This window comes from Microtus oregoni, unplaced genomic scaffold, assembly GCF_018167655.1.
Source record: "Microtus oregoni isolate MIOR12 unplaced genomic scaffold, Mior012 000028F_ref0000031, whole genome shotgun sequence".
NCBI classification, from domain to species: Eukaryota; Metazoa; Chordata; class Mammalia; order Rodentia; family Cricetidae; genus Microtus; species Microtus oregoni.
The window spans coordinates 1,309,485-1,335,380 of NW_024543087.1; the positions used below are offsets into that span (position 1 = coordinate 1,309,485).

Here is a 25,896-nt window from a genome sequence, read left to right on the forward strand (position 1 = left end):
AGAACCTGATGCCAAATCTCCAGCCCGGAAGCAAACAAAACAAGCCACAATCCAGGACACACATCAGAAACACAAATATTGTCTTGTGGTTTATTCTTCTTGCAAAAGAACCAGTGCAACAAAGACGTGAATGCTGCCAGTCTGCTCAGGTGATTCCAGAGGCAAACATGTCTGCTTCCCGGAGAACAATTCATCCTCCCTGTAGAAAAAAGTATCTGTGGACTAGCCAGCATCAAGCATCTCTGTGCATTCGGGGGCTGTCTAGATTGGAGGCAGAGTTCCTTTAGCAGTGCCTGGGACAAGATGGACGTCGCCCAGAGGGACCCTACCAGTGGCTCTCAGCAACCTTCAATACTTGTTTGTTTTTTAAATACTTATGTGTGTAACTGTTTGGTCTGCACATGCTTGCATGACATATGTGTGCCTGTTGCCAGCAGAGGTCAGAAGAGGGCAAATGTGCAAGAACTATGTAAGCCATCACGTGGGGGACAGAAATCCAGGACCTCTGCAAAAACAGCAATTTCTCCAGCCCTCATGCTTGCTCTTGATTGGTGCCTGCACTACAGGACGGTATGCAAGCTGGGAACTAGGCTGGAGATTTAAAAACACACACAGAGACACGGAGATACGAGAATGCCAAGAATGCCCCCTTTATTGTGTTCAGGGGCAGCTTATATAGGGATCCTTAACTGAGAGCCAAGCCCCAGCCAAACCCATCAGAAACCACTCCCCTGCCATCAGGAACTCCTGAGGGCCTCGTGCTCAGAGCAGCTGCAAACACAGGAAAACAAGTTGTTTACAAGAAATTCAGGGTCTGGGGGTCCACGGCCCCCCAACAGGAACACACCTAAGGGGACCTTGAATGGCTTTCTCACTGGTAGAATGACCGTCATGAAACCCTCATAAACAAGGAAGTGGTTAGTGACAAGGTTCTGAGACTCGGTACAGTTTGCCACCGGTCTCTCTGCTCTTGATTTACTGAGGAGACAAGATTGTGCTGAGGATTAAGCCTCCTTAGACTTAGAGAAAGACGGGGCTGACAGTCTTTCTAGTCCTCATTAGCTGTGTGATGTTGGACGAGTCTCTCCACGGGCTCCTGTGTTCCTCATGGAGTGGTCAGGTGGTTTTACTATGTCAAAGTGAGCTAAGTAACCAACAGCTTTGCCTTGGCTCCCGGGAGGGTTTAAAGGAGTCTGGAACTGGGTTTGGCAGAGGTTGTTGCCAGGAGTGCGGCAAGTGAGCAGACACAGAAGCACAAACCGAAACTGGACGTCGTGGACTTGCAAACCTTTCTATATTAGAGTCCAGCCACTGGGGAGTCCAGTGTGAAGGACAGAACAGAAGCTGAGAGAAACCGTTGTGTGAGCGCTGAGGCCGGGTCCCCGCTGGCAGACCAAGTTTTTGTCACCTGCGCACACAAGCAGGGGAGAGAACCTCATTTGCTGGGTCCTGGCTTAGGGAGGAACCACAAGGGTGGAGCTGGACATGGAGGCAGGGGCACACAATCTCCATGAGTACTACTCCACGACTCCAATTCTGAGAACTCCGCTACCTGGCTACAATTGGAAAGAATTAAGATTCCACACCCAGGACCTTTATCGTACAAAGTAGGATTTATTAGCAGAAAGTTTCCTTTCTTTGCTGTGGATTCACAGGCGTTGACAGACTACCTGACACATTGTAAGTTTGTTTGCTTTTTTCCCATCAGGACGTCCCGCCAGCTGCCGACTCCGGGGGTCTATGAAGGGTCATGGTCAGGTAGGAGGATCATAACCAACAGACTCTTCCAGGGCGCATCAGGGCAAGCCCTGTACCAACACTGAAGGGCTTGGGCCTCATGCTGTGGTGGTTATCGTCATCTGACAGGAGCTAATGCTTCAACACTCCAGGCTGTGAGCTGGCCAGAGACCTGAGGTTGGTCGGGCATCTCCTTGCGGCCGATAGCCAAAGGCTGCACTCCCAGGCCACCCTGGAAGCAGTCCTATTTGCCAACCCATGGCTGGGCATCACGGTCACCTTTACAGTGGGTCTATCACTGCTGCTTGCTTGCCTCCCAGGTGGGTGGGAGTGTCCTGTGGATCAGGGTGAGCCCACAGAGGATGAGGAACACCCCTCCCCACCACAAGACCTCCTGGCACTCTCCGTACAGCACGTAGCCTAAGATGGCCTGTGGGAGAGACAGGTGTAAGGGACCTGGCCTCCTCCGGTGGGCTCTACCATTCCTCAGCGGCTGACTTCTTCCTGAGGAGGCCAGACACCAAAGTCTGCTGCTTCACATCCAACTACCACCTTCACCACATCAATCCATGTTCTTCTGTCTCCTCTGTGGAAGGCAGGGGCTACCCCAACTGAGCAACGGGGCCCAACAGGCCAGCAGGTGGGGCCAATAATCATAAAAGCCAGCTAGGCCACGTTCCTTCCACTTCAGGACTAACGTGTCTGCTCTACCTTGTTTGCCTTGGGCTTCTACAGGGAACCTTGACCAGTCTCCTCTATGCCCACAGCTAATGTTTTCATTCCATACTTACGAGAGACACGCCAAGGGACTTCACATGCCGGGTGCGATCCCAGAATGACACTCAGATTTCATCCCTACCTAAGCTCTCCAGGTTTAGCTGTTCCTCGACTGGCGAGCCCAACCTCTGCTTGACTTCCTGTCCTTTCTTGAGCCCGAGCAAGCAGGGGGTTTCCCCAAGGACAACTCAGCCAGAATATGAGTGAGAACAAGGTCAGCAGGCTACTCACCGAGCTGAGTATGTTTGAACACGTCACTGTGACAGATGCAATGGCTGAAGACATAGAGAAACTGAGGCCCCGGCTGAAGAAGGTCCACATCAGAGAATTGGTGCTTGCCATGGCAATAATGCCTAAGACACACAAGCCAATATTCACCTGCAGGAGAGAGGGTCACTGCAGCTACAACCACCAAGGGCAGAATCTTAAAGGCCCGGGGGATCTTTAGATGTCTCCTGCAAAGGATATGTAGACCTTGTGGACAGAGAGTGAGAGGTACCTGTCTCTAGGAAAGGGGCATCGTTTTCTTTCCTGTGGACCTCAAATTTCTGGCAGCCTAGTAGTCTCTTGGAAAGAGATGACTTACAAAAGTGCATCATCGTCAGAGCCAAGGGCAACCTGCTTGCACAGTGGGTAACCAAAGTCTGATCGCTACTGGAAAAGAGTAAGAAGAACTTCCACAGTCTAGAGCCCTTCACTGCACTCTGGACCACTTGGGCACATCTGCACACCCAAAGGGAGGTGCGTTTCAAGCCTGGCAACTGCAACTCGGTTGGTTTTAAATCGCCAGGAATCTTAAAACAAGCGGTCCCCTATTGAGGTCGGGACAGAGGAGACGCCCACCCCGCTAGGGGCCCCGTCAGGGCTCCGGCCAGAGGCTGGACGAGGTGGGCAACCGGCTACCTCACCCTAGGAGTCCCGTGCCGGGTCGGGCTGGGCACAGGGGTGCACGGGGCTTGCAGGGAGAGGTGGTGCGGACGTCCTCCCCCGCCCATCCCCTCCTCGCCCTCCTCCCCGGCCCCGACCGCCGTCCGAGCCCCGGCCCACACCTGCCCGCCGAAGGCCAGCTTGGCGGCAGCGGCCGCCAGGGCCCCGAACGCGCCGGCGCACAGACAGTTGAGCACGCCCCAGAAGCGGCTCCGCATGGCGCCGGCCCGAAGGCGAGCGGGGAACTCCACGGGGTTGTCGGGGTAGGCGGCTGCCGACACGGCGAAACCTGAGGTCGCCGGCCCGGCCGCCATGAGGCCCGCAGTAGCCGCCACAGCCACAGCCGAGCCTCCGTGAGCCCGGCGAGGGCGGAGCCAAGGCCGAGCATGGAGGAGGCGGAGCGAGGCGAATCTGCCAGTGAGCACCGTGCGCCACAAAGGGGAACCTGCTGCTGTGAGACGAATCTGCTGTGGAGGCGAATCTGTCACAGTGCTGAAGTGACCTAGATCCTGAAAAAACCCTGCAGCCCAGGGGAAGGACGGGGTGATTTGCAGTTCCATACCTTCTTCTTGGCATGGATGAGCACCTCAAAATGCTGATTCGGGGCTCCGCAGGTCCTGAAGTCAATGTGCACCCTAAAGATGTTTGGTGGTGCACGCCTTTATTTAATCCCAGAACTCGGGAGGCAGAGGCAGGCGGATCTCTGTGAGTTCGAGGCCAGCCTGGTCTACAGAATGAGTTCCAGGACAGGATACACAGAGCAAAACCAAAACCAAACCAAACAAAATGTTTCCAGCTCTTGCCCCCTCGTGGATGCAGGGGACAGATCTGGAGGCGCGCAGCTTGGGACAAGAGTTTGGGGCAAGTGCCAAGAAAAGTGTCGTTTGTTAATCGCATTGGTTTGTTAACCACCAGAACCACAATCACTTCAAAATTCATGTAAAGTTATCCAAAAAACTAAAACGCATCACCTACTGTCAGCAATATTACAAGTTAATGGCAATCCTGGACAACACATCTCACATAAGAGGGATGGGGCAGCCTGGCATGGTTGGTGGCACAGGCCTGAAATCCAACACTACAGAGGCCGAGGCAGGATTATCGTGAGCTTGAGGCCAGCCTGGACAACATAGCAAGTACTAGGCTAGCCAAAGACTTTTTGAGACTATCTCAAAAAGAGGTTTGTTTTTTTTTAAAGGGGGGGGGGGAGGTTGGAGACCTAAGTTAGTGTTTCCCGAACACATGGATAATCCTGAGTTCAATCCATGACAGTGTATATTGTGAGTACATTTCCTTAAAAAAAATTAAAACAAACAAAACCCCAAAGTGCTTTAGAAGGGTATAAAGTGGTGCGGCCAGGCTAGGGGCAGGGGCGAATGGATCTCTGTGAGAGAGAGCAGCCTGGGCTACACATTTCATTTCTTGTTCAGCACACTATTTCCGTGGACATTCTTAACATGTCCCATTGTTCCACATGCAGGTAGTTTTGTGCGGAAATAAGGGGATGGAGTTTTGGGGGCTGGAGAAATGGCTTAGCAGTTCGGATCCCAGCCACCAGTCTAGGCAGCTCACGACCTCACAGCTCCCCACAACGTCAGAGCTCCAGGAGATCCAGTACCTCTTCCTGGCCTCCACGGGCACATACCTGAACTCGTGTGCACATACCTGAACACAGATACACATATAAAAACAAATCTTAAATAAAAAGCACCGATTATCCCAGGTAGTTGTATGTGGTATAAATGATTTCATGTGCAGTGAAGGAAGTTGACACGCAGAGGCCTCGTCGTACTGCTTCTCTTGACAGTGGAGAGATCTTAACGCTGTGGCAACGGGCAAGCGAAGCTAAAACCGATCTAAGCTGCTTCTGTCATGGTTTTCATCCCAAGATTAGTAAAGTAACACTGTGCTTTTAGCAGAAATGGTCTTCCTGTTTTAGCAGAGTAATGCAGACAGCTGTTGGCATCTGATGTACGAGGTGTAGAGATATAGTGGGAAGCAGTGTGTTGTCTAGCCGTGTGGCCAACAGAATCAGTGATTTCAGAGCAAACTAAGCCCAGGTAAAGCTAGTGGGGTGACTTGGTTATTATTTGTGTATCCAGTGTCAAAACCTAACTAACAATCTGGGTGTGATGGTGCACACCTAAAATCCTCAAACTTTGGAGTAGAAGCAGGAGGATCAGGAATTCACGGGCATCTTTGCCTACAGAGTGAGATCAAGGTAAACCTGGATTACACGAGACCCTATGATCCTGGTCAAAAGACTCACAACTAGGGCTTGAGAGTTAGCCCAGAGGTTAAGAGCACTTGCTCTTGCAGAGAGCCTGGGTTTAGTTCCCAGCACCCACAGGTGGCTCACAGTTATCAAGGGGGAAAGAGAGAGAACAGACGGCTTTCCAGCCTTTTAAAGGGTTCCCCACACACGTGCGTCAAACGCCACGTTCTGCGCCTGCGCAGCCTTTGCGTGGCCCGCTAGGGGCTCCTAGGAAATGTAGTTCCCCAGGCGAGCTACTCTCAGGGGCCTTCTGGGGAATAACAGTACCTTCTTCTGACCTCCAAGGATACCACACATGTGGTACAGGTACATACACGTAGGCAAAATATTTATACACAATTTTTTAAAACTTGTTTTTGAAAAAATTTATTTGACTGTAGAAAAAATTAGACATGTATAAAATGCTCATGACAATAGTTATAAAAAACAAACAAACAAAGAAAGAAAGAAACAAACGTATAGGAACAAGTTTGCTACAAAATCAGCCAGCCATCAAATTCACACCAAGTTTATCAATGGTGAATCTAAGGAGAAAAGGGCTTGGTCAACATTCACCAGAGGCCTCAGCTGTAGGTTATTTTAAAGGGTCTTCCAGAACTTACAAGTGACTGGAAACCTGGAAGTGCATTGTTACCCACTTGACAGTCTGCTGTTTGCATGCAGAATTCCATCAGAATACTGAGGGTCACTGCACACCATGGTTAATGATTAAGGTCTTTTAGTTTGGCTCTATTAATTGGGCTTGGGCAATCTCACTTTTAAAGAACCAATGTAAACAACGTGATGTTTAGGGAGCTGGCTAGGAGCTTTAGAACTCATTCTTTTTCTTTTCTTTCAAAAACACATTTTCAGCACGCAACTTTTCTGTCTCCTGTAATTAAAAAAAAAGAAAAATTAAGTTTCTAATTGTTATAGAAGCTATTTTCTATATATTCAAATTAAAGCTACAATATTTAGTTTGTGAATATTAAGTAAAAATCTGGCACCTGTGAGATTAGAGTGTGACCCTGTCTCAAAACACAAAAAAGTAAAATAGCAATGACCAATTTATTTTACTAAAATAATCACTTTTAAACCACCATAAATTTACTTAGAGCAGTTTCCAGCTTACCTCAGCAAGCCTGACGTTTTCCTTCTTGAGACGCACTACGTACTGGATCTTCTGATGGAGGTTTCGATGACCTATCAATTTTCCGTTTTCCTCAGCAAGGTACTCGAGCTGCTTTCTCAGCATCTCCATTTCCTGTCAACCCAAGGACGGGAAGATCACTCTATGCACACCCTCACCAGCACCAACGGAGCGCTGGCCAAGCTTCTGTGGGCCTTCTGCACACCACAGAAACTGAATCACGGATGTGTTTTGTTAATTCTATTTACTCAAGTATTCTACGTAGCGTAGACAACCCGACACACCTGGAAAGTTCTCTCTCTTTCTTCATACATTTCTTCCAGTTTTGACCGCAGCTGCTCCTTCTCCTGAAATGCTCTGGACTCCAAAATTCTGGTTCGCTCAATCTCCTCACCCATTCTGTGGCAGACCTTTTCCTTACTCTGAAGAGCACTTTGGACTTCTTCTAGCCTGAAAGAATAAATAGCATTACTAACAGTACTGCAAGAAAATATAGTTATAAAACAGGACTCAAACTAGGTTTTTCCTTCTAAGTTCAGAATTTGATTTCTTCAGGACTCCTGTAGAGCTGGCAAAAGAAGACAGGCTTGCTGGATGGTGGTGCACATCTTTAAATCCGAGCACTCCAGAGGCAGAAAGTAGACCCCTGAATACAAGGCCAGCCTGGTCTACAGAGCAAGTTCCAGGACAGCCAAGATTACACAGAGAAAACCCTCTCTTGAAACAAACAAACAAACAAAAAGGCTAGAACTGGGGTGGACTTAGGTGGTGAAGGCTTTGCTGACAACGGCTCAGGCCCAAGGCTCCACCTTCCTCAACACAGTAGGGAGATGTGATTGCTTTGTTAGGTCAATGTTTTAATCCTGAGAAAAACTCTTCAAACCATGTTATTTATTATTTGGAGTCACACTGTTGTGTAGCCCAGGTTGTCCTCAAAGTCACTATGTAGCTGAGGATGACCTACTTCCCTTAGCCAAGTGCTGGGATTATAGGCATATTCCACAATGACAGGCTTCACATTTTTAATCATAAAAATTTAGTGTGAAACTTTGCTTGACCACATGGAGATGGAAATGAGGTATCATTACTGTCCGTAGGCTTTAAGTGTCTCCAATCTCAGAATAATGATCTCTGATTTAAAAACCAAGCCCCAGACAATGGAACATTAGTTCTGGCATCAGGGGTGTGTACCTTACCCATTTCAGTGAAAAAGGATAGGATTTCACCCACTTTATAAGAGCATTTCAGTCTTGTAAACTTTCTGTTGGAAACACTGTTTGCTACAATGCATGTGGAATGTAATACGGACTGATGGATGAGGTGATACACAGGATCCAAACCTCTCCATAGGCCGGCTCAATCTAGGCAATGTGTTTGCAGAGCATGTTCAGCCGTACCCTCAGAGACCATGCAGGAAGAGCTCCGCCTCTGCTCTGGTTGAATGAAAAGCTCAGATGCTGCTCCCGCCCACCTTTCTGTCAGTCAGGTTTTGTGGCTTGAATGCGAAAAGTTCCCTAGGGCCCATGCATTTTTAATAGCGGACTGGCGCTATTTTAATACCGGGTTCCTGGCGGACTGGCGCTATTTTAATACCGGGTTCCTGGCGGACTGGCGCTATTTTAATACCGGGTTCCTAGCGGACTGGCGCTATTTTAATACCGGGTTCCTGGCGGACTGGCGCTATTTTAATACCGGGTTCCTAGCGGACTGGCGCTATTTTAATACCGGGTTCCTGGCGGACTGGCGCTATTTTAATACCGGGTTCCTGGCGGACTGGCGCTATTTTAATACCGGGTTCCTGGCGGACTGGCGCTATTTTAATACCGGGTTCCTAGCGGATTGGCGCTATTTTGGAAGGCAGTGGAGACTTTCTGGAGGAAGTACATCCCTCTAAGGCCCATGTCTTGAGGGTTTTTGTTTTGTTTGAGACAGGGCCTCTCTATGTAGCCCTGGTTGTCATGGAACTTATGATGTCTTGAACTTGAGACCTACCTGCCTCTGCCTTGAGTGCCAGGATTAAAGGTGTGCACCATCAGGTTTTACCGCCCAGCCATACTTCCTGTTTTCCCCCTGATTCCTGACTACCAATGCGGTATGACGCTGGCTTCCTACTCTTTCCTGTTTTCCCCCGACTCCTGACTACCGATGTGGTATGACGTTGGCTTCCTACTCTTTCCCGTTTTTCCCGACTCCTGACTACGCGGTGTGACACTGGCTTCCTACCCTTGCCTCCATGCCATTCCCCACCAAGATGGTCTGGATCCCTCTGGAACCATAAATCAAAATAAAGCCTTGTTTCTTCCCTTTGTCAGTAATGTATCGAAATACATGGAGACATCTGGCTTGTTTATGAGGGAAGAGAACACTGGCCCATCCGTTTCCCAGCAGAGGACGATGCTGGCCTAAGCTGAGCATAGTGAACTCTGTCTTCTTGTTGGACACTGGTTTGTTTTCAAACCCCTGAGGATGCCTGGCCTACAAAATCAATTCCAGGACAGCAAGGGCTAAAAGATGAGACCTCGCTAAAAAGAAAAAAAAAAAAGAAGCAGCAGCCGCCACCACCCTATGAAGACAGGATGTTGGAACTGCAGTAGGGTATATTGTAGCCAGTAGTACCAAGTCTCAGTTCCTGATGGTATCACCAAGTCCCAACCACATGAAATCACATATTTCCTGCTCATGCCACCACAGTTTGAGATCTTAAGAGAATGTGTTGTGTGGATGCCCACACTACAGTGTGTGCTCTGTGTGCTTCAAAGGCCATATCCCTGAGGACTGCTGTCACCGCAAGAAATACATGCCACACAGTGACAAGGTCCCAAAGGATATATTTAAATTGGCTGTAGTTCTTACTTGGCGGCTGCTGCTTCTTTTTTTTCTTTTTTAGCGAGGTCTCATCTTTTAGCCCTTGCTGTCCTGGAATTCATTTTGTAGGCCAGACATCCTCAGGGGTTTGAAAACAAACCAGTGTCCAACAAGAAGACAGAGTTCACTATGTTCAGCTTAGGTCAGCATCGTCCTCTGCTGGGAAACGGATGGGCCAGTGTTCTCTTCCCTCATAAACTTACCTAGAATATTCACTATCCTGTATGCCAGGTTAACCACTACTAGCTGGAAACCTGTTAAACTGCTCTTAACTGTCCATGAAAAACTCAAGAAAACTAAAGACTGTTGCTGTTAAAAGTGGCTTTACATGAAAAGCCTATTGAGCAAATACTGAGGTTAGAGACACAGCTAGCAGTTAAGAGCACTCATTCTGGAAGAGACCTGCAGTTCAGCTCCAAACACCATAAAGGGCAGGTCACATCTGCCTCTAACTAGCTGTAGGGAATCCGATATTCTCTTCTGGTCTCTGCAGGCGTCTGCATGCATGTGTGCATACACATACACAAACACATGCATGTAAAATAAAATCTTATTAAAAAAAAGACTTTGAGCAGGGCAGTGGTGGTGCATGCCTTTAATCCCAGCACTTGGGAGGCAGAGGCAGGAGGATCTCTGTGAGTTCAGGACCAGCCTGGTCTACAGAGCAAGTTCTAGGACAAGCTCCATAGCTACACAGAGAAACCCTGTCTCAGGGGGAAAAAAAAAGACTGATAAACACCAATTATATTCACATATACCACAGAAGGGAATAAGTTATCTTATGTATGTATCTTTCCCTTTAGAGAAGAATTTCACCCACAGGACAGTTTACAACCCTGTAATCCCAGTTCTAAGGGATCTGCTGCCCCCTTCTGGCCTCTGCAGGTACCAGGCACACACGCACACACACACACACATCATACACAAGGCAAAGCAAAATGATGGGGGAGATGAAATTGTGTTAATTTCATTGGTTAAATAAAGAGACTGCCTTGGCCCTTTAATAGGACATAAAATTAGGTAGGCGGAGCAAACAGAACAGAATGCTGGGAGAAAGAAGCTGACTCAAGGAGTCACCATGATTCTCCCACTCCAGACAGATGCAGGTTAAGATCTTTCCTGGTAAGCCAGCTAGTGGAGCTACACAGATTATTAGAAATGGGTTAGATGGATATGTAAGAGCTAGCCAATAAGAAACTGGAACTAATGGGCCAGGCAGTGTTTAAAAGAATACAGTTTCCGTGTAATTATTTCGGGTGTAAAGCTAGCCGGGTGGCGGGACACAGCCCGCCGCCTATTACAACAGCAAAAAAAATCCATACATACGAAATTAAAAACAACAACAAAGAACTAGGCCTGGCAGGACGGCTCAGCAGGTAGAACACTTTGTGTACAGGCCTGATGACCTATGTGGAAGAAAAGAACCAACATTTGTCCTCAAACCTCCACACACATGGCACAGCGTGTATGCACTCCCCCATAAGAAAGATTTGAATTACAAAAGAGCACACTTACTCTGTTCTCATCTTCAGCATTTCTTCAATAAGTTTATTCTATAATTAAAAAAAGTAAAGATGGTTAGGTTCTTTAATACCTTTACTAAAAAGATTTAGAGGAACAAGTCCGTTTTCCTTTGTGCTAATAAAATCAAGCCAATGTCCACTCCCACAATCCCATATGGCTATGCAAAGGACACTGGTTCCCAGCATTCCTGCACTGTGCACTAAAGACGTCACACTCGGTTCTACGCAGATAACCGTGCGTGGGAAATGTAGTGCTTGTGTAGAAACACAAGGGCAGACACCGTCTTCCAGTCTCCCAAGTACTGGAACTGCACCGGCTGTGCAGCATCGTGCCTGGCTGACAGACACCTTTACTTCTCGGTTACATATTAATACTTATGGTAAATATCCCGATCATCAGTGGGAACACAGCAAAGGCAATAATTTCAAAAGCAAAATGGTTTCTAAAATAAATAACTGTGAATGTTATGTATAAAAGCAGTTCTCACAGAAGAAACTGTGTAAACAAAGCCATACTTTAGCAAGTCTTTCTTTGACAATCTCCTCTTCATGTTCCTTCTTCAGCGGTTGACCGTCTGGGTGACTCTGACTGCTGCACAGATGAGGGAACGGACAGGGAAACACTGTCAGGTACATTCAAGGATTAATTTACCGTTTATTATATCTAACTATAGTAAAGCTACCTGTGCTGATTAAGTTAGTACAGTTAACCAGTGTGATCACAGATGGGATAAAGAGGGCCCCAGAATTCAGGAATGAACTTTATCACTATAAAAGCAAGACCATCAGAGTGCAGAAATTGAACCAAGGCTTAAAGGAAAAGTTAGTGCAGAAATTTTGCTAAAAGTAGCAACATGAAGATCAACTCTGAATTAAAGCGGGCATGAGTTTGATGTGTAGCTGAAGATGACCGTGAACTTCTCCCCTTGCCTGCACATTTTGAGTAGGGCTACAGGCAGGCATGGATGACGACACCAGGTTTATAAGTAGCCCTCCTATTGCTAGTCCTCTTGTAGAAAGTTAATAGGCAACAATTCTGCCCCATACACTTGACATCTAGTTTGGTTTTGTTTGTGGTATTGGATATCAAACCTAGGACCTTGGGCATGCTTAGCAGGATGCTGAAGATGCCTTTGTCTGCCTGAACCATATTGAAAAGCAGAGTTGATTGGTGGGAAACGCTCCCCTTTTCTGCATCTTGTCCCTTATTTACCTAGAAAGTGTGGTGGTAAAGAAAATGGCTCCCAAAGGGAGTGGGCACTATTAGACATGGTCTTGTTAGAGTGGGCATGGTCTTGTTGGAGGAGGTGTGTCATTGTGGGGGTGGGCTTTGGGCACACTCAGTGTTTCAGTTCACTTCCTGTTTCCTGCAAGAGGTAGACTCTCAGCTCCTCCAGCACCACGTCCGCCTGCATGCTGTCATGTCCACCATGATGATAATGGACTGAACCTCTGAAAATGTAAGCCACCCAATTAAATATTACCATGGTCATAGTGTCTCTTCAAAACAACAGAAACCCTAATTAAGACAAAACTTAGTGCGAGGAGTGAGGTATTGCTGTGACAGCCTGATGATGTTTTTGTTAGGAGAGATTTGGACTGTGTTACTTTGGGGTAGGAAAGCAGTGGAATGCTTTAAGCATTGCTTAATGTGCCGTACCAGTTGGAACATGGAAGACAGTGGTGCTGTGAACCCGGGCTCAAGAGGATTCAAAATAGGAGAAGAATATTAATATATAGCCTCGAGACCATTCTTGAAATATTTTGGTGAAGAATGTGGTTCACAGGCAAGTGCAGACCCAGAGTGGAGACAGGCTGGAACTGTAGATTAGCCTTTTGCCCTTGTCCAAAAGGGGTGTCTAAGGCTAAAGGGAAGAGTTTTGGATTAATTTTGCCAGCAGAAGAAATCTCAAAACAGCCTAGTATAGATTCTGCTGTTTAGTTATTAGTGGTAACTCTAGTGAAGATTTATAATGAAAAGGAGCAAGCTGAGCAGGATAAATTACAAAACGTAAAACTTGAGGAGAAAGGGGGCACTAGGAAGTAGAATGGAGCAAAATCCTGTGTTCAAGGAGATAGATACATTTTTAAAATGGGATAAAGGGAGTGGTGACCTCAGGGTAAGATTCTACCCAGCTAAATTTCCATCTTGTGAAAAGAAATTTAAAAAAAGCTTAGAGCTAGATGTAGTGGCACACACCTTTAATCCCAGCACTCGGAAGGCAGAAGCTGACGGATCTGAGTTTGAGGCCAGTCTGGTCTACAGAGCAAGGAAACAATTGAAAACAGAAAGCTGGTGAAGATGTAATTGAATGAGGGGCCCGTGTTCCAGCCCCAGCAAGCAGCACAACTTGGCAGCTTCGGCCACATGGTTGAGTTTAGAGTTAGACTAGAAGAAATGGGTTATGGAATCTCCCTCTGTGACTAAGGAAAGCCAGTTGAGGCCTGGCATATGGCAGGGGTGTCCCTGTTGAGGGTCTAGAGAGGACATTATGTGAAGCTGTTGAAGCTGAAGCCTGGATTGTCTTGGAGACTCCAAGATGTCGGAGATGCCAGAGTTGTGGGATACCTGCCAAGAAGAGCTGCTGACAGGGAGGCCAGAGTTGTGTGACAACAGCCAAGAAGAGCTGCTGACAGGGAGCGGAACCAGCCCAAGAGAAAGAAGTGTGCTGCAGTCAACGGAGCTGATAGAAGCTGGAGATCTGAATGCAGGTCAAACTATTGCACGGAAATGCAGAGTCTGGAGATGACCAGATGTCTTTGGTCTGGCTTTGGTCCAGTATTTCCTTGCTATGATCCCTTGCCTATGCTTGGGAATGACAATGTATATCCTGAGCCATTATATGATGGGAGTATGTGATTTTTTTTTTAAGTTTGGTTTTATAGGATATTACAATTAAGAGACTGCTTGAATCTCAGAAGAGACTTTGAACTTTAGACTTTTAACCACTGCATAGACTGTGATAGGTTGTGAGGATTTTGAAGTTGGATTGATTGCATTTATTATATGGTGATAAGACTTTGGGATCCAGGGAGTAGAATGTGGTGTTTAAAAGAAAATGACCCCCCAGAGGGAATGATACTATCAGGAGGTGTGGCTTTGCTGAGTGGGTGTGATCTTGTTGGAGGAAGTGTGTCACCATAGAGGCAGACTTTGAGGACTCATGAATGCTCAAGCCACATCTCAGTTCACTTCCTGTTGCCTGCAAACTGTAGCTAGAACTCTCCGACCCTTCCCCAGCACCTGTCTGCCTGCATGCCTCCGTGTCCCATCATGATAGTAACAGACCAAATCTCTGAAAACGTAGCCACCCAACTAAATATCTTCCCTAGTAAGAGTCGCCATGCTGTCTCTTCCCAGCAATAGAAACCCTACGACAGCTACTTAACAAATACAGATGCTAGGTTTCAGACTGTGGCTCAGCGGTGGAGCACATGGCTAGTATGTAAGTGCCTAGCAGAGGCAGGTGGCTCTGTGAGTTCCAGGCCAGCCTGGTCTACAAAGCCAAGGCTACCCAGAGAAACCCTGTCTCGGAAAATCAAAACAAAAACCAAAAAGCAAGGTCTAGTGGTGCACACCTTTAATGCAAGCACTCAGGAGGCAAAGGCAGGAGGATTTCTGTGAATTCATTCATGGCCAGCCTGGTCTAGTGAATTCTGGGACAGCCAGAGCAATAGTGAGACATAGTCTCAAAAACCCCCACCCTAATAAAAACAAAAACAACCCCCCCCCAAAAAAACCCCAAAAATCAAAAACAAAAACCCTTTTAAACGGAAGCAGTTTGTGCTGTGTGACATTCTGTTTGTGTTCTGACAAATAAAGCTTGCTTGGAGTCAGAGGGTGAAGCCAGCCACTAGTCAACCATAGAGGTCTGGAGGTCTGTACAGAGAGGGGACAGGAAGTGCTAAGGTAGGGCGAGAGAGGATCTAAGCTCATTTGGTTGGAGGAACCGGGGAAGCAAGAAGTCACTAGTGGCCACTCCGCTGTCCACTGCTTCTCTGATCCTTCAGGTTTTACTCAATCTCTGACTCTAGGTTTTTATTGATATAACGCTTCTGATTTGGTTCAAATATTCCACATCTTCTGAATATATTCCAAATGTTTAGTCCACAGAGCTGGTAGGCAGATGCTAGAAAGAGCCACACCCTCCACAGAACTCAAGCCAAACAAGCACTGCCCGGGTCAGGGGAAGCGTGCACTGACCTCATCTACATAAGGACGAACAGGCAGACCAAATCCAGAGAGAGGACTTCTGCTCTTACTCACCCACTGTCCTTCTGCCTTTTAACATCATCCAGCTGACTTTGCAGGAGCCAGTTTTTCTCTCTTAATTGCTGAGACTCCAGGCGCAGATTCTCCATTTCACACAGCTGATCCTGAGAACACACCAAATAGCTTCTTTTCAGAAGAAATATCAGACTGGGTGCTATTTTCTTCCCAAGGTTGTGACTGAAGCTGGGTGTGGTGGCACACACCTTTAATTCCAAAACTTGAGAGGCAGAGGTGGGCAACACTCTGAGTTTGCTAGACATAAGGACAGCAAGGTCTGTGAGGTGACACTGTGTGTCACCCTCCACGTCCCCAAAGTAAAGGTTGGGACTGAGACAGGAACTCCTTTCTTTTTTTTGTTTTTCGAGACAGTGTTTAACTGTGCAGCCCTGGCTACTCTGGAACTCATTCTGTAGACCAGGCTGGCCTTGAACTCACAGAGATCCTGCCTCTGCTTCCCAAGTGCTGGGATTAAAGGCATGCGCCACCACTGCCTGGCGATATTATTCTTAAAGTACAGCACTGAGTGTTATTGGATTAAACAGTTGGTGATGGGTTCTTGGAGACTTAGAACTGTGACTCATGAACATGTTCAGTGTCTTAAAAAGTCTAAGAGAGGAGAGAAAAGGAAACTACACCGAGGGGCTGGGAAGATGGTGCAGTCAATATAGTGCCTGCTCTGAGACCTTGCCTCAAAAACTAAGGTGAAAAGTGATAGAGAAACCCATGTGATGTTGACTGCTGGCCTCCATGAGCACATGCACCTAAGACATGCATGCCACATTTAAATCTGAGCTGAGGTAATATGCTATTAATTTGGCAAAGATTCAGAAGTTGGACAGCACTGAGGTGAAGTTCAAGGAATCAGGCCTCTTATTCACTGCTCGTAACTTTGGTTGGTAGAGACTATGATACTAAAAACCCCACATGGCAGGGAGAGGGAGCTTACAGACTTAGTGAGTATGTACTGAACAGTTTTTTTTTTCTTTTCTTTTTTTTTTTAAATATTTATTTATTATGTATACAATATTCTGTCTGTGTGTATGCCTGAAGGCCAGAAGAGGGCGCCAGACCTCTTTACAGATGGTTGTGAGCCACCATGTGGTTGCTGGGAATTGAACTCAGGACCTTTGGAAGAGCAGGCAATGCTCTTAACCACTGAGCCGTCTCTCCAGCCCCCTGTACTGAACAGTTTTAAAAAGGAAGAAAAAGAAAGAGGCAGCTTCCCAGGACAACAAAGTAGATGACCAGGGGTCAAGAGTGGGAGGAAGACTCTGAACGTGGAACAGCAGCAGCTGGAAGGAAGCTGCAGAAGGAAACGCCATGCACCTTCATCCTGAGGATTTCAGCGTTTCTGACTTCTCTTTCTTCATTTAGTTTCGTAACAAGGTGCTGCAAAAAATTCTGAGAGGCCCGTCCATCTTCTATCTCTTGTTCTTGTGTTTCCAAGAGTTTTGCCAAATGAGGCTGAAGAGGAGGTGGTGTTTTGGGACTCTGAAACGAAAATCATACTGCATCCAAATGCTCGCTTACACAATACCATGAAGAGTTCGGTTGCAGTCCACACACAGCACGGATAACATGCGTGTTTTCATGCGTATGCCTCGCCCCTAGAACACAGGGCACGCTGAGAAAGGCCACTTAGCTTATTATTTTAATTCCCATCCAAGCAAAACAAAAGAATTTACCAGGTAGAAAGCAGACGGGGTGTTAATGAAGAGATTTTTTTTTCTCAAAAATTATAAGGAATAACGATTTACACATTTTTCTCATTTGAAAAACTGATTATTCTGAAATGCACTTTTTTGGAAAAGTACCTGTGGATACTCGGTAGCAAAATCCATCACATGCCCCAGCTGTCTCATTTTGAAGTTATATTCATTCTTCTTCTGCTCTACTTCCTCTTTCTCTTGGTTTAACTGGGCAAATTGAACAGATAACAGGTTACAGTTTAGAAAATAATTCAGGACACACAGTCCAATTAGAAAAGACAAGTTTCCCCAGTGCCAACCACCAGAGAAAAGCACATCACAGTCAGTGTCCTGTCCCTGTCAAGGTGAGAGCTGTACTAGTTGAGGACCTGGAGACAGTCTGTATTGCTATTGGTATGCCAATTAGTACAAACCCATGGGAAAGGGGGAAGGTCACCCCTAAAACAAACTAGAACTCCCACGTGGTCAGCAATCTCAGTTCTGGGTCTTTATTTGCAGGAAATGACATGGTGTATGTGTGTGCTTACATATGTGTGGGATCACATGCAGAAGCATGGTTGTGACCTGTGGAGGCCCAACCGCTAGTCAGTGTGCTCAGGGGACTCCCTGGCTCTGCTCCCTGCACACTAGATCATCAGTGGGCCACCACGTCTACCTAGCTATTGTGAGTTTTGCACATCTACACTGCAGGACGTATGTTTGCCTGGTAACTGCTCTATCTACTGAACCATCCTCCCCAGTTTATGATACTTGAGGAGACGGCTGCATCCCTGTGTTAACCACACCCTTGTTCACAACAGCCAAAGCACACAGTAAATCTGATTATCCACGGGCAGATGGAAAGAAAACAAGGAGTACCTAGATACAAAAGAGCACTAGCCAGCCTGTAGGACAAGGCAAACTCTGTCATCCGCAATAAAATGCATGAACCTAGAAGATACCACAAAACTGTCAGAAGCCAGGGCAGAAACACAATAAACTAGCTTCTATGTGGAACCCACAACAGCGTCACTCAGAAGAGTTGAGAGGAATAGTAGTTATGAGAGATTGGGTAGTTAAAGAGCCCTGGATGGGAGGTGTCCATCAAAGTCTATCAAGTTCAGACAGGAGAGTTTTTGAGACCTAATATATCTTGAGCACAGGCAAAAATAATGCATAACGTATAGTTCAAAACAGGAAAAAGTAGTTTTAAAACTGTATCACAAACAAAACAATAAGTGAGGTAATGGATATACTAACCAATCTGATTTAATCATAATATAATGTATATGCATATGAAGGTAATGGATATATTAACCAATCTGATTTAATCATAATATAATGTATACGCATATGAAGGTAATGGATATACTAACCAATCTGATTTAATCATAGTATAATGTATACGCATATGAAGGTAATGGATATATTAACCAATCTGATTTAATCATAGTATAATACATACACATATGAAGGTAATGGATATACCAACCAATCTTATTTAATCATAATATAATGTATACACATATGAAGGTAATGGATATATTAACCTATCTGATTTAATCATAGTATAATGCATACACATATCAAGGCAACACAGTGTGGCAAGTGAGATGCCTGGCACCTGTAATCCCAGAATTCAGAGGGTGGAGATTAGGAAGATTATCATGAGTTTGAGGACAGCCTGAATTATAGAATATCAGGCAAGTCAGAGCTACAAAGAAAGCCTGTTTCAACAAAGTCCAGCAAAACCTATTAATATGAACCTCACAAATATATCTAATTATTTATTACGCAAAAAAGATATTTTATTCTGGGTGTAGTAGCGTGTGCCTGTACTCTCAGCCCTCTGGGAGGTATTATGTGGGATTCCCCTCTGAATGCTGTGATTACCATTAATGAATAAAGAAACTGCTTTGGACCTATAGCAAGGCAGAACTTAGTTGTGGGGCGGGGGGGGGGGGGGCACGACTGAGAATGCTAGGAGGAGGAAGGCGGAGTCAAGGAGAAGCCATGCAGCTTCTACTGGACACAGACACCTGCACTTCACCTGGTAAGCCACAGCCATGTGGCAATACACAGATTACAAGAAATGGGTTAAATTTAAGATATAAGAGTTAGCCAAAGCTAGAGCTAATGGGTCAAGCAGTGTTTTAATTAATACAGTTTCTGTGTGATTATTTCGGGACTGAGCAGCTGGGAACCAACAAGTGGCTCCCCACAACAGAGGTGGAGGCAAGAAAATGATGAGCTCAAAGCCAACCTAGGATAAACAGTGAGACCCAGTCTCAAACAACAGCAAAAACAGATGTTTCTTAAGTGTTATACGTATGTTCAATTCATTACTTTGAAGGCTAAAGTTTTAATATCTTACTGTTCATAACCACAACCTTATCGCAGATATTGCTGTCATGTGTCAAAGACCCAGGGCAGGGAGGGAAGTCCGTGGTGGAATGACAGCCTCTGTCTAATCAACCCATTTGCCGACTTTCTGTGCACAGAGAACTCAGCCACAGCAGGACAGTCAGGACACCCTGGTGTCTCAGTGTGCCCCTCACCTTGTGCTGAAGCTCCTGGATCAGCGCCTCCTTCTTGGTCAGCTCTTCCTGGGCAGACTGCAGGAGCCCAGAGTGCTTTTTTGAGGCCTCTGTGAGCGTGTTCAGCTGCTCAGTGACATGGGCCAGATCTTCACACAGCATGTCCTTCTGTTAGGAAACAATGTCCCAAAGGAAATAGTTCATATCTATCGTGTTTGTTTCATAAATCATTGCATTCTTATAAATTTTTTAAAGTTTGAAAAGTTGCATATAAAAATCTTTAAAATCCAGCCCCCCTCCAGTTTATGGGCTAAACTATTCCAGGACAACCCAGGCAGTTGATACATAAATGAACAGGCCTAGGCGTGATTTCAGCAGATTCAGGCTTCTGTGTAAGGCTAGGTAGTAGGCTCTTTCTACTCAGAGATTTAGAGTTGATCTTTTCATGGAGAACTCTCAAGATGCAAAGCTTACTTAATATCCCATTAATTGAGTTTTATGGGCTTATATGTGTATATTTGCACAATGCATGCACTTGGGTGTGTAAATGTGTATATGACGTGTACAGGTGTCAGAGGTCATGTCAGGCACCTTTATTATTCTACACCTTATCTTGTGTGTGACAAGATCTCTCACTTGGCTAGACTGGTTGGCCAGCAAGCACCCTGGATCTGTCTGACTCTGCCCACTAGCGCTATATTCTATGGTTACAAATTTAGCTGCTAAGCCCAGTTTTTACATTGGCTGAGGATCCAAACATGGGTCTTTATGCTTATGCCGCAAGCACCTTATCCACAGAGCCATATCCTTAGCCTGATTCTGGGCTTCATATTCTAGAAGGTAAATGGATGGAAAAAGAAAAAAGGGAAGTGCCACGATAATAATACCCACCTCAATGTCCTCTGAGAGGATTCTCAGCCTGAGAGTTTCTTTTAGTTCCAGAATATCCACTTCCTGTCTCCTGATCAACTCTTTGCTCTCTTCTTTCTCAGCCACAGCAACATTGTACTTACACTGCAGAAAATAAAGTCAGGGCACAAGAGCTTTGAGCAGGACGTCTGCTCATCTATACATCACAGCAACTGAGAAGTGATCCTAGTTCCGAGGTGAGGACCAGACTAACAAGCTAAGCCAACAACTCCTGGCGGCTGTTTTTGTTATTGTTTTGGGTTTCATTATTTTTATGTGTGTGTATGCAAGTGCACTTGCATGCCAGGTATGTGCAGGTGCCCACAGAGGGTATCAAATCCACGCGGCTGCAGTGACAGGAGGTTGTGAGATGCCCAATGTGGAGGACAGGCTAGATCTTCTGGAAGAGCAGCAGTTGCTCTTACCACTAAGCCGTCTTTCCAGCCAGACAAACCATGTTAATTGAATAAGAACTAGTGTACATGGCAAGGAGAAACAGGACAGTTCTAAAGGTGTTAAAGAAAACCAGCCGGCTTTGCCAGCTCATCAGAGACTGCTTGTGAAGATAAATGTGGAGCTAAGCAAGTTCCTTTGGAGCAGAACAGATGCAGATGAAAACCTTCACCCTGAGCCAAGCAAAGGGAGAAGCTACTTCAGGAAACGGTATTATTGGGTCTCAGATCAGGGACATAGTTCCATATGACAAGCACTGCAAATTTAACTAAAACGTAACTTCCTTTCTTGAGGCGAATAAGGAGCCCCACCTTAGCCTTAACTGTTACCGGCAATACCGTTTGTTTCTAATCAGTGGTTCCCGGCACACAAATGTGCTATCCCGAAGTGTGTCCACTGCAATCTCACAAGTCCTCTGGGTGTTCACTTCTGCAATCGAGCTTACTGTACCACAGACTGTGACTTAACTTACATTGATGTCTTGCAGTTCTTGTCTCAGGGTGTCTATGGTTTCTGATTTTTCACCAACTGATGTTCTTAACTCCTGGATTTGGTTCATGAGATTAGTGACAAGTTCCTGAGAAGGACAAAAACATTATCTTCAAAACCAGTGACATGGAGATCATTTTAAACGATGAACTATTGCAGTCTTGTCTGAGCACCTGACTGCCAGCTGGTGGCGCTGTTCTGGGAGCTCACAGAGGTAAGGCTGAGCTGGAGGAAGTGGGTACTAGGGTTACAGCCCTAATTCCTGCCCACGGCCTCTGTTCTCCCTATCAGGTGCCATGCAATCAGCAGCTACAAGGAGCTCCTATGAGTAAGTATAAATCTTTCCTACTATAAAGTTTTTTGGGGAATTGTTTGGTCACATAAATAAGAAAAGTAAGCTACAGAGAAACCCTGTCTCGAAAAACCAAAAAAAAAGAAAAAGAAAAAAATAAATAAGAAAAGTAGCTAACACACAAACCATTTCTGTTTCCTAATGGCAAGAAAGCCAATTTACTTTAGCAAAATATTATATAATTAATACTCTACCTTCCACAACCTTTTTTTCTTTTAAATTTTTATTTATTTCTTTTTAAGGCAGGGTTTCACCATGTAGCTCAGGTTAGCTTCCAAATCTTTATGTAGCTCAGGCTGGCCTCTTAACTACTACCCTTCTTGCCTCTATCTCCTAAGACCTGATATGCTAGGTGTAGACTGTTATGTTCATTTTTATATTTGGACAGACATACCACTTTTATTATTCTGATGAAGCCAACAATAGGACTGAGACTGTGTGTCATGAGCTTATTGTCAGTAAAAATGTGTCAGCGTCAAAGCGGAATTCTAGCTGAAAGAACGAGGTGTTTCATAAGCCTCTAGAGGAACAGTGTACGCTGACATGCTGGCGTGTGTAGAGGAACAGTGTACGCTGACATGCCGGCGTGTGTAGAGGAACAGTGTACACTGACATGCCGGCGTGTGTAGAGGAACAGTGTACGCTGACATGCTGGCGTGTGTAGAGAAACAGTGTACGCTGACATGCCGGCGTGTGTAGAGGAACAGTGTACGCTGACATGCCGGCGTGTGTAGAGGAACAGTGTACGCTGACATGCCGGCGTGTGTAGAGGGACAGTGTACGCTGACATGCTGGCGTGTGTAGAGGGACAGTGTACGCTGACATGCCGGCGTGTGTAGAGGGACAGTGTACGCTGACATGCCGGCGTGTGTAGAGGAACAGTGTACGCTGACATGCCGGCGTGTGTAGAGGAACAGTGTACGCTGACATGCTGGCGTGTGTAGAGGAACAGTGTACGCTGACATGCTGGTGTACACGCAGTCTCAGTGCGAAGGAGGCAAAGACAGGGGGATCTCTGTGAGTCTGAGGCCAGTCTGGTCTATATCGTAAGTTCCAAGCCATTCAGGATTATACAGTGAGACTTTGTTTTAACGAAAAAAAAAGTGCCTCAAATGTACATGGACCAGTCTGTAAGTCATCCTGAGGTAAGAAATAGTTCAGGAGACAGGAATGATGCACCTGTATCCCAGATACTCAGGTAAAAGGATTGTGATTTCAAAGTCAGGAAGGGCTACACAGAGAGATCAGGGCTCTAAAACTAAACATACAACACCCAAAATAAACAAAATGTAGAAGTATAAAACTCAAACTTTATCTACCTTGTCCGAATCTCTAGACTTTTCCAGAGAACTGATCACGTTTTCAGTAGCAAGCAAGCTTTCTTCTAATTTCTGTACTTTTGCCATCTGTGGGGAAAACAAACAGTCTTAGAAAATAATTCAATTGCCGGGCGGTGGTGGCGCACGCCTTTAATCCCAGCACTTGGGAGGCAGAGGCAGGCAAATCTCTGTGAGTTCGAGACCAGCCTGGTCTACAAGAGCTAGTTCCAGGACAGGCTCCAAAACCACAGAGAAACCCTGTCTCGAAAAACCAAAAAAAAAAAAAAAAAAGAAAAAAAAAAAAAGAAAATAATTCAATCACACACATTTAAAAACAACAAAACAGGCTGATAATTACTTTGCACATTACAGAGTCTGCACTAACAAGGCCTGGAGTGGTTTTGTGGTTTCTACTAAGTGAGCCCAGCAGCTCTCATTATAGCCACCTGAGAGTCAGAAAGAGTTGGTGAGATTGGGAGTAGTTGTCCTCTGAGCTACACAGACAGACAGATAGACACACACACACACACACACACACACACACACACGACGGGGTGCACAGCAATAATAAAGGAAAATTAAAAATACTAACAGAAACAGATTCCTACTGCATGCACAAATCCAAGTGCTTGGAAGGCAGGGCTAGGAGGGTCTGAGTTCAGGGAAAACGTGGGTTGTAACATGCATTTCAGGGTAGCCACAGTGTGACCCTGTCTCAAAAACCAAGGGTGGCCAAGTGTGGCGACACGTGCCTTTAATTGCAGCACTCTGCGCTGAAGACCAGTGTGATCCACATAGCTAGTTCCAGGCCAGCCAGGGTTACAGAGATGCCCTGTCTCAGGAACAAACAACAAACGAAACAAATAAGGTCTAGGGATGCACCTCAGTGGCAGAAGTCTAAGTCTAAATCTTTTTTTTTTTTTTTTTTTAAAAATAATATTATTTTAATTATTATTTTTAATATTTATTTATTTATTTATTATGTATACAATAGTCTGTCCGCGTATATGCCTGCAGGCCAGAAGAGGGCACCAGACCTCATTACAGGTGAGTTGTGAGCCACCATGTGGTTGCCGGGAATTGAACTCAGGACCTTTGGAAGAGCAGGCAATGCTCTTAACCGCTGAGCCATCTCTCCAGCCCCCTAAGTCTAAATCTTAACAAAAAACAAAACAAAACACCCTAGTCAAAATTTTTATTAGTGATTTCTAACACTGAAAGCAGAAACACTTTCTTCTTTAGAGTTCAGAAATAAAATTTACAAATTCCAAATTCTAGGATAATTAAGTAAGAATAAAATCTCACCTGCTGCTCACATTTGGCCATCTCTTTCTGTTTCTCCTGACGCACAGCCTCTAGAACTTTTAAGATTTCTCTAGAGAAAAAAAAAATTAAGGAAACATGAACTGAGTGTGCATGCCCAGAAGAGATAAATACCACGCAAATGAAGTTTACCAGCAAATCCTGGGTTAGAGAGCATATCCCCAAGGAGGGCAGAAAGCCGAATGTATTTGGTAACAATGTTTAATAAGGAATTATTTTTGTACCACAGTTCTTTACTTCTCTTCAGTGTGATAACCCAAACACAGCACACAGTATTTACTGCCACCTCTCTGAGAGAGAACGTGAGGTCCATGACCACAGGGGATGTCTCCTTTACTGGTTCACTCTGTGCATTCGAGCACCTACGGCACAGACCTGGTTTACTGGCTCTGTCTAAATGCTAGCATATCCCTACTATATCCCTGCTAGGTGGCATGTTCTGCCTTCACTGTGTATCAGGACCAAGAATAGTCATAACTAACACTATAAATAGAAATTGAAAAATAGCTATTCTCCCTAGTGTGATCATGAGATTACTGACAGACTCACTGAAATAGAAAGAAAAAGAACTTGGAGAGAGGGAGAGACCTAATGAGAGTCTGGGGGAAAAAAGTAAAAGTCACCCCCTACCCCCCAGAAATAAAAGGATAGTCAGAAGCCTGGTGTGGTGTATATTAATCCCAGCACTCAGGAAGCAGAGGCAGGCAGGTGAATCTCTATGAGTTCCAGGTAATGCATGACTACATAGGGAGACCCTGTCTCAAAAATCCAAAACAAAAAAAGCAACTAACCAACCAACTCACCCCAAAACAACAAAACAAACAAAAGGATAATTAGTCATTTAGCTCATACTGTGACTTACTTACAGATGGCCTGACTCCGATCACCATCAGCTACTAGCGTAGAAGCATCACCCCCAGTTAGCTACAGCCCCAACTGAAAATAACTCTCCATAGGGTGGTAATGAGAAAACCACAAGTTGAAAGCTGTGCACAGTGGTGCAAGTCTGTATTTCCAGCACACGGGAGACCCAGGCAGGAGGACTGCAGGTTTAAGGCCAGCCTACGCTAACAGTGAGACCCTAAAGTCCCCCAAAGCGAGATAAAGAATGCAGTATTGAACAATCTTCTCATCAATGGGAAGAATCAACAGCACTCACTTGGAGCTATTCTCTTTATCTTCTTCAAACTGTAATGATAATTTGTTGTTGCGTTCTTTTTCTGCATCCAAAAGTTCCATCAAATTCTAAAAGACAATTGTAGATTAGGCTTGAAGCGGCAGCTATGAGCATCAGGCGGCTATCAAACATCAAGCACTGCG

General features: G+C 45.5%; 2 protein-coding genes across 5 annotated transcripts in view; both read right to left on the reverse strand.

The window, feature by feature from the left end:
• Positions 1 to 706: 706 nt before the first annotated feature.
• Positions 707 to 3,826, reverse strand: Tmem42 (transmembrane protein 42). Of its 2 annotated transcripts, none has more exons than XM_041676740.1 (3): positions 3,564 to 3,826; positions 2,746 to 2,892; positions 707 to 1,408 (listed from the first exon to the last, which is right to left on the reverse strand). In XM_041676740.1, exons 1-3 carry the CDS (start codon positions 3,753 to 3,755, stop codon positions 1,298 to 1,300), a joined length of 450 nt encoding a protein of 149 aa, XP_041532674.1. In that variant the 5' UTR covers positions 3,756 to 3,826; the 3' UTR covers positions 707 to 1,297. The 2 variants fall into 2 exon arrangements, with proteins under 2 accessions (XP_041532674.1, XP_041532673.1); XM_041676739.1 differs by lacking the exon at positions 707 to 1,408 and adding an exon at positions 1,595 to 2,167 and having other exon boundaries at positions 3,564 to 3,823.
• A 2,246-nt stretch (positions 3,827 to 6,072) lies between these two features.
• The window catches only part of Kif15 (kinesin family member 15), a 54,336-nt gene continuing 34,512 nt past the window's right edge, over positions 6,073 to 25,896 (reverse strand). For 2 of the 3 annotated variants that reach the window (XM_041677150.1, XM_041677148.1), the window contains 14 exons: positions 25,736 to 25,821; positions 24,559 to 24,628; positions 23,254 to 23,340; positions 21,566 to 21,670; positions 20,623 to 20,745; positions 19,753 to 19,899; positions 17,321 to 17,422; positions 16,833 to 16,997; positions 15,501 to 15,610; positions 11,750 to 11,825; positions 11,226 to 11,263; positions 7,130 to 7,295; positions 6,828 to 6,959; positions 6,073 to 6,587 (listed from right to left, as the gene is read on the reverse strand). In XM_041677150.1, coding sequence (XP_041533084.1) covers positions 6,525 to 6,587; positions 6,828 to 6,959; positions 7,130 to 7,295; positions 11,226 to 11,263; positions 11,750 to 11,825; positions 15,501 to 15,610; positions 16,833 to 16,997; positions 17,321 to 17,422; positions 19,753 to 19,899; positions 20,623 to 20,745; positions 21,566 to 21,670; positions 23,254 to 23,340; positions 24,559 to 24,628; positions 25,736 to 25,821 — 1,470 coding nt within the window. In that variant the 3' untranslated portion in view covers positions 6,073 to 6,524. The remainder of the gene's footprint in view (positions 6,588 to 6,827; positions 6,960 to 7,129; positions 7,296 to 11,225; positions 11,264 to 11,749; positions 11,826 to 15,500; positions 15,611 to 16,832; positions 16,998 to 17,320; positions 17,423 to 19,752; positions 19,900 to 20,622; positions 20,746 to 21,565; positions 21,671 to 23,253; positions 23,341 to 24,558; positions 24,629 to 25,735; positions 25,822 to 25,896) is intronic. The other variant, XM_041677149.1, reaches the window with a different exon arrangement.

Coding starts and splice junctions, on each gene's coding strand:
- Tmem42 (XM_041676739.1), bottom strand. CDS start 3,755: ATGGCGGCCGGGCCGGCGACCTCAGGTTTCGCCGTGTCGGCAGCCGCC. Junction 2,893..3,563: donor AGCTGGCCTTCGGCGGGCAG/GTGTGGGCCGGG, acceptor TCTCTCCTGCAG/GTGAATATTGGCTTGTGTGT. Junction 2,168..2,745: donor GTTCAAACATACTCAGCTCG/GTGAGTAGCCTG, acceptor TCTCTCCCACAG/GCCATCTTAGGCTACGTGCT.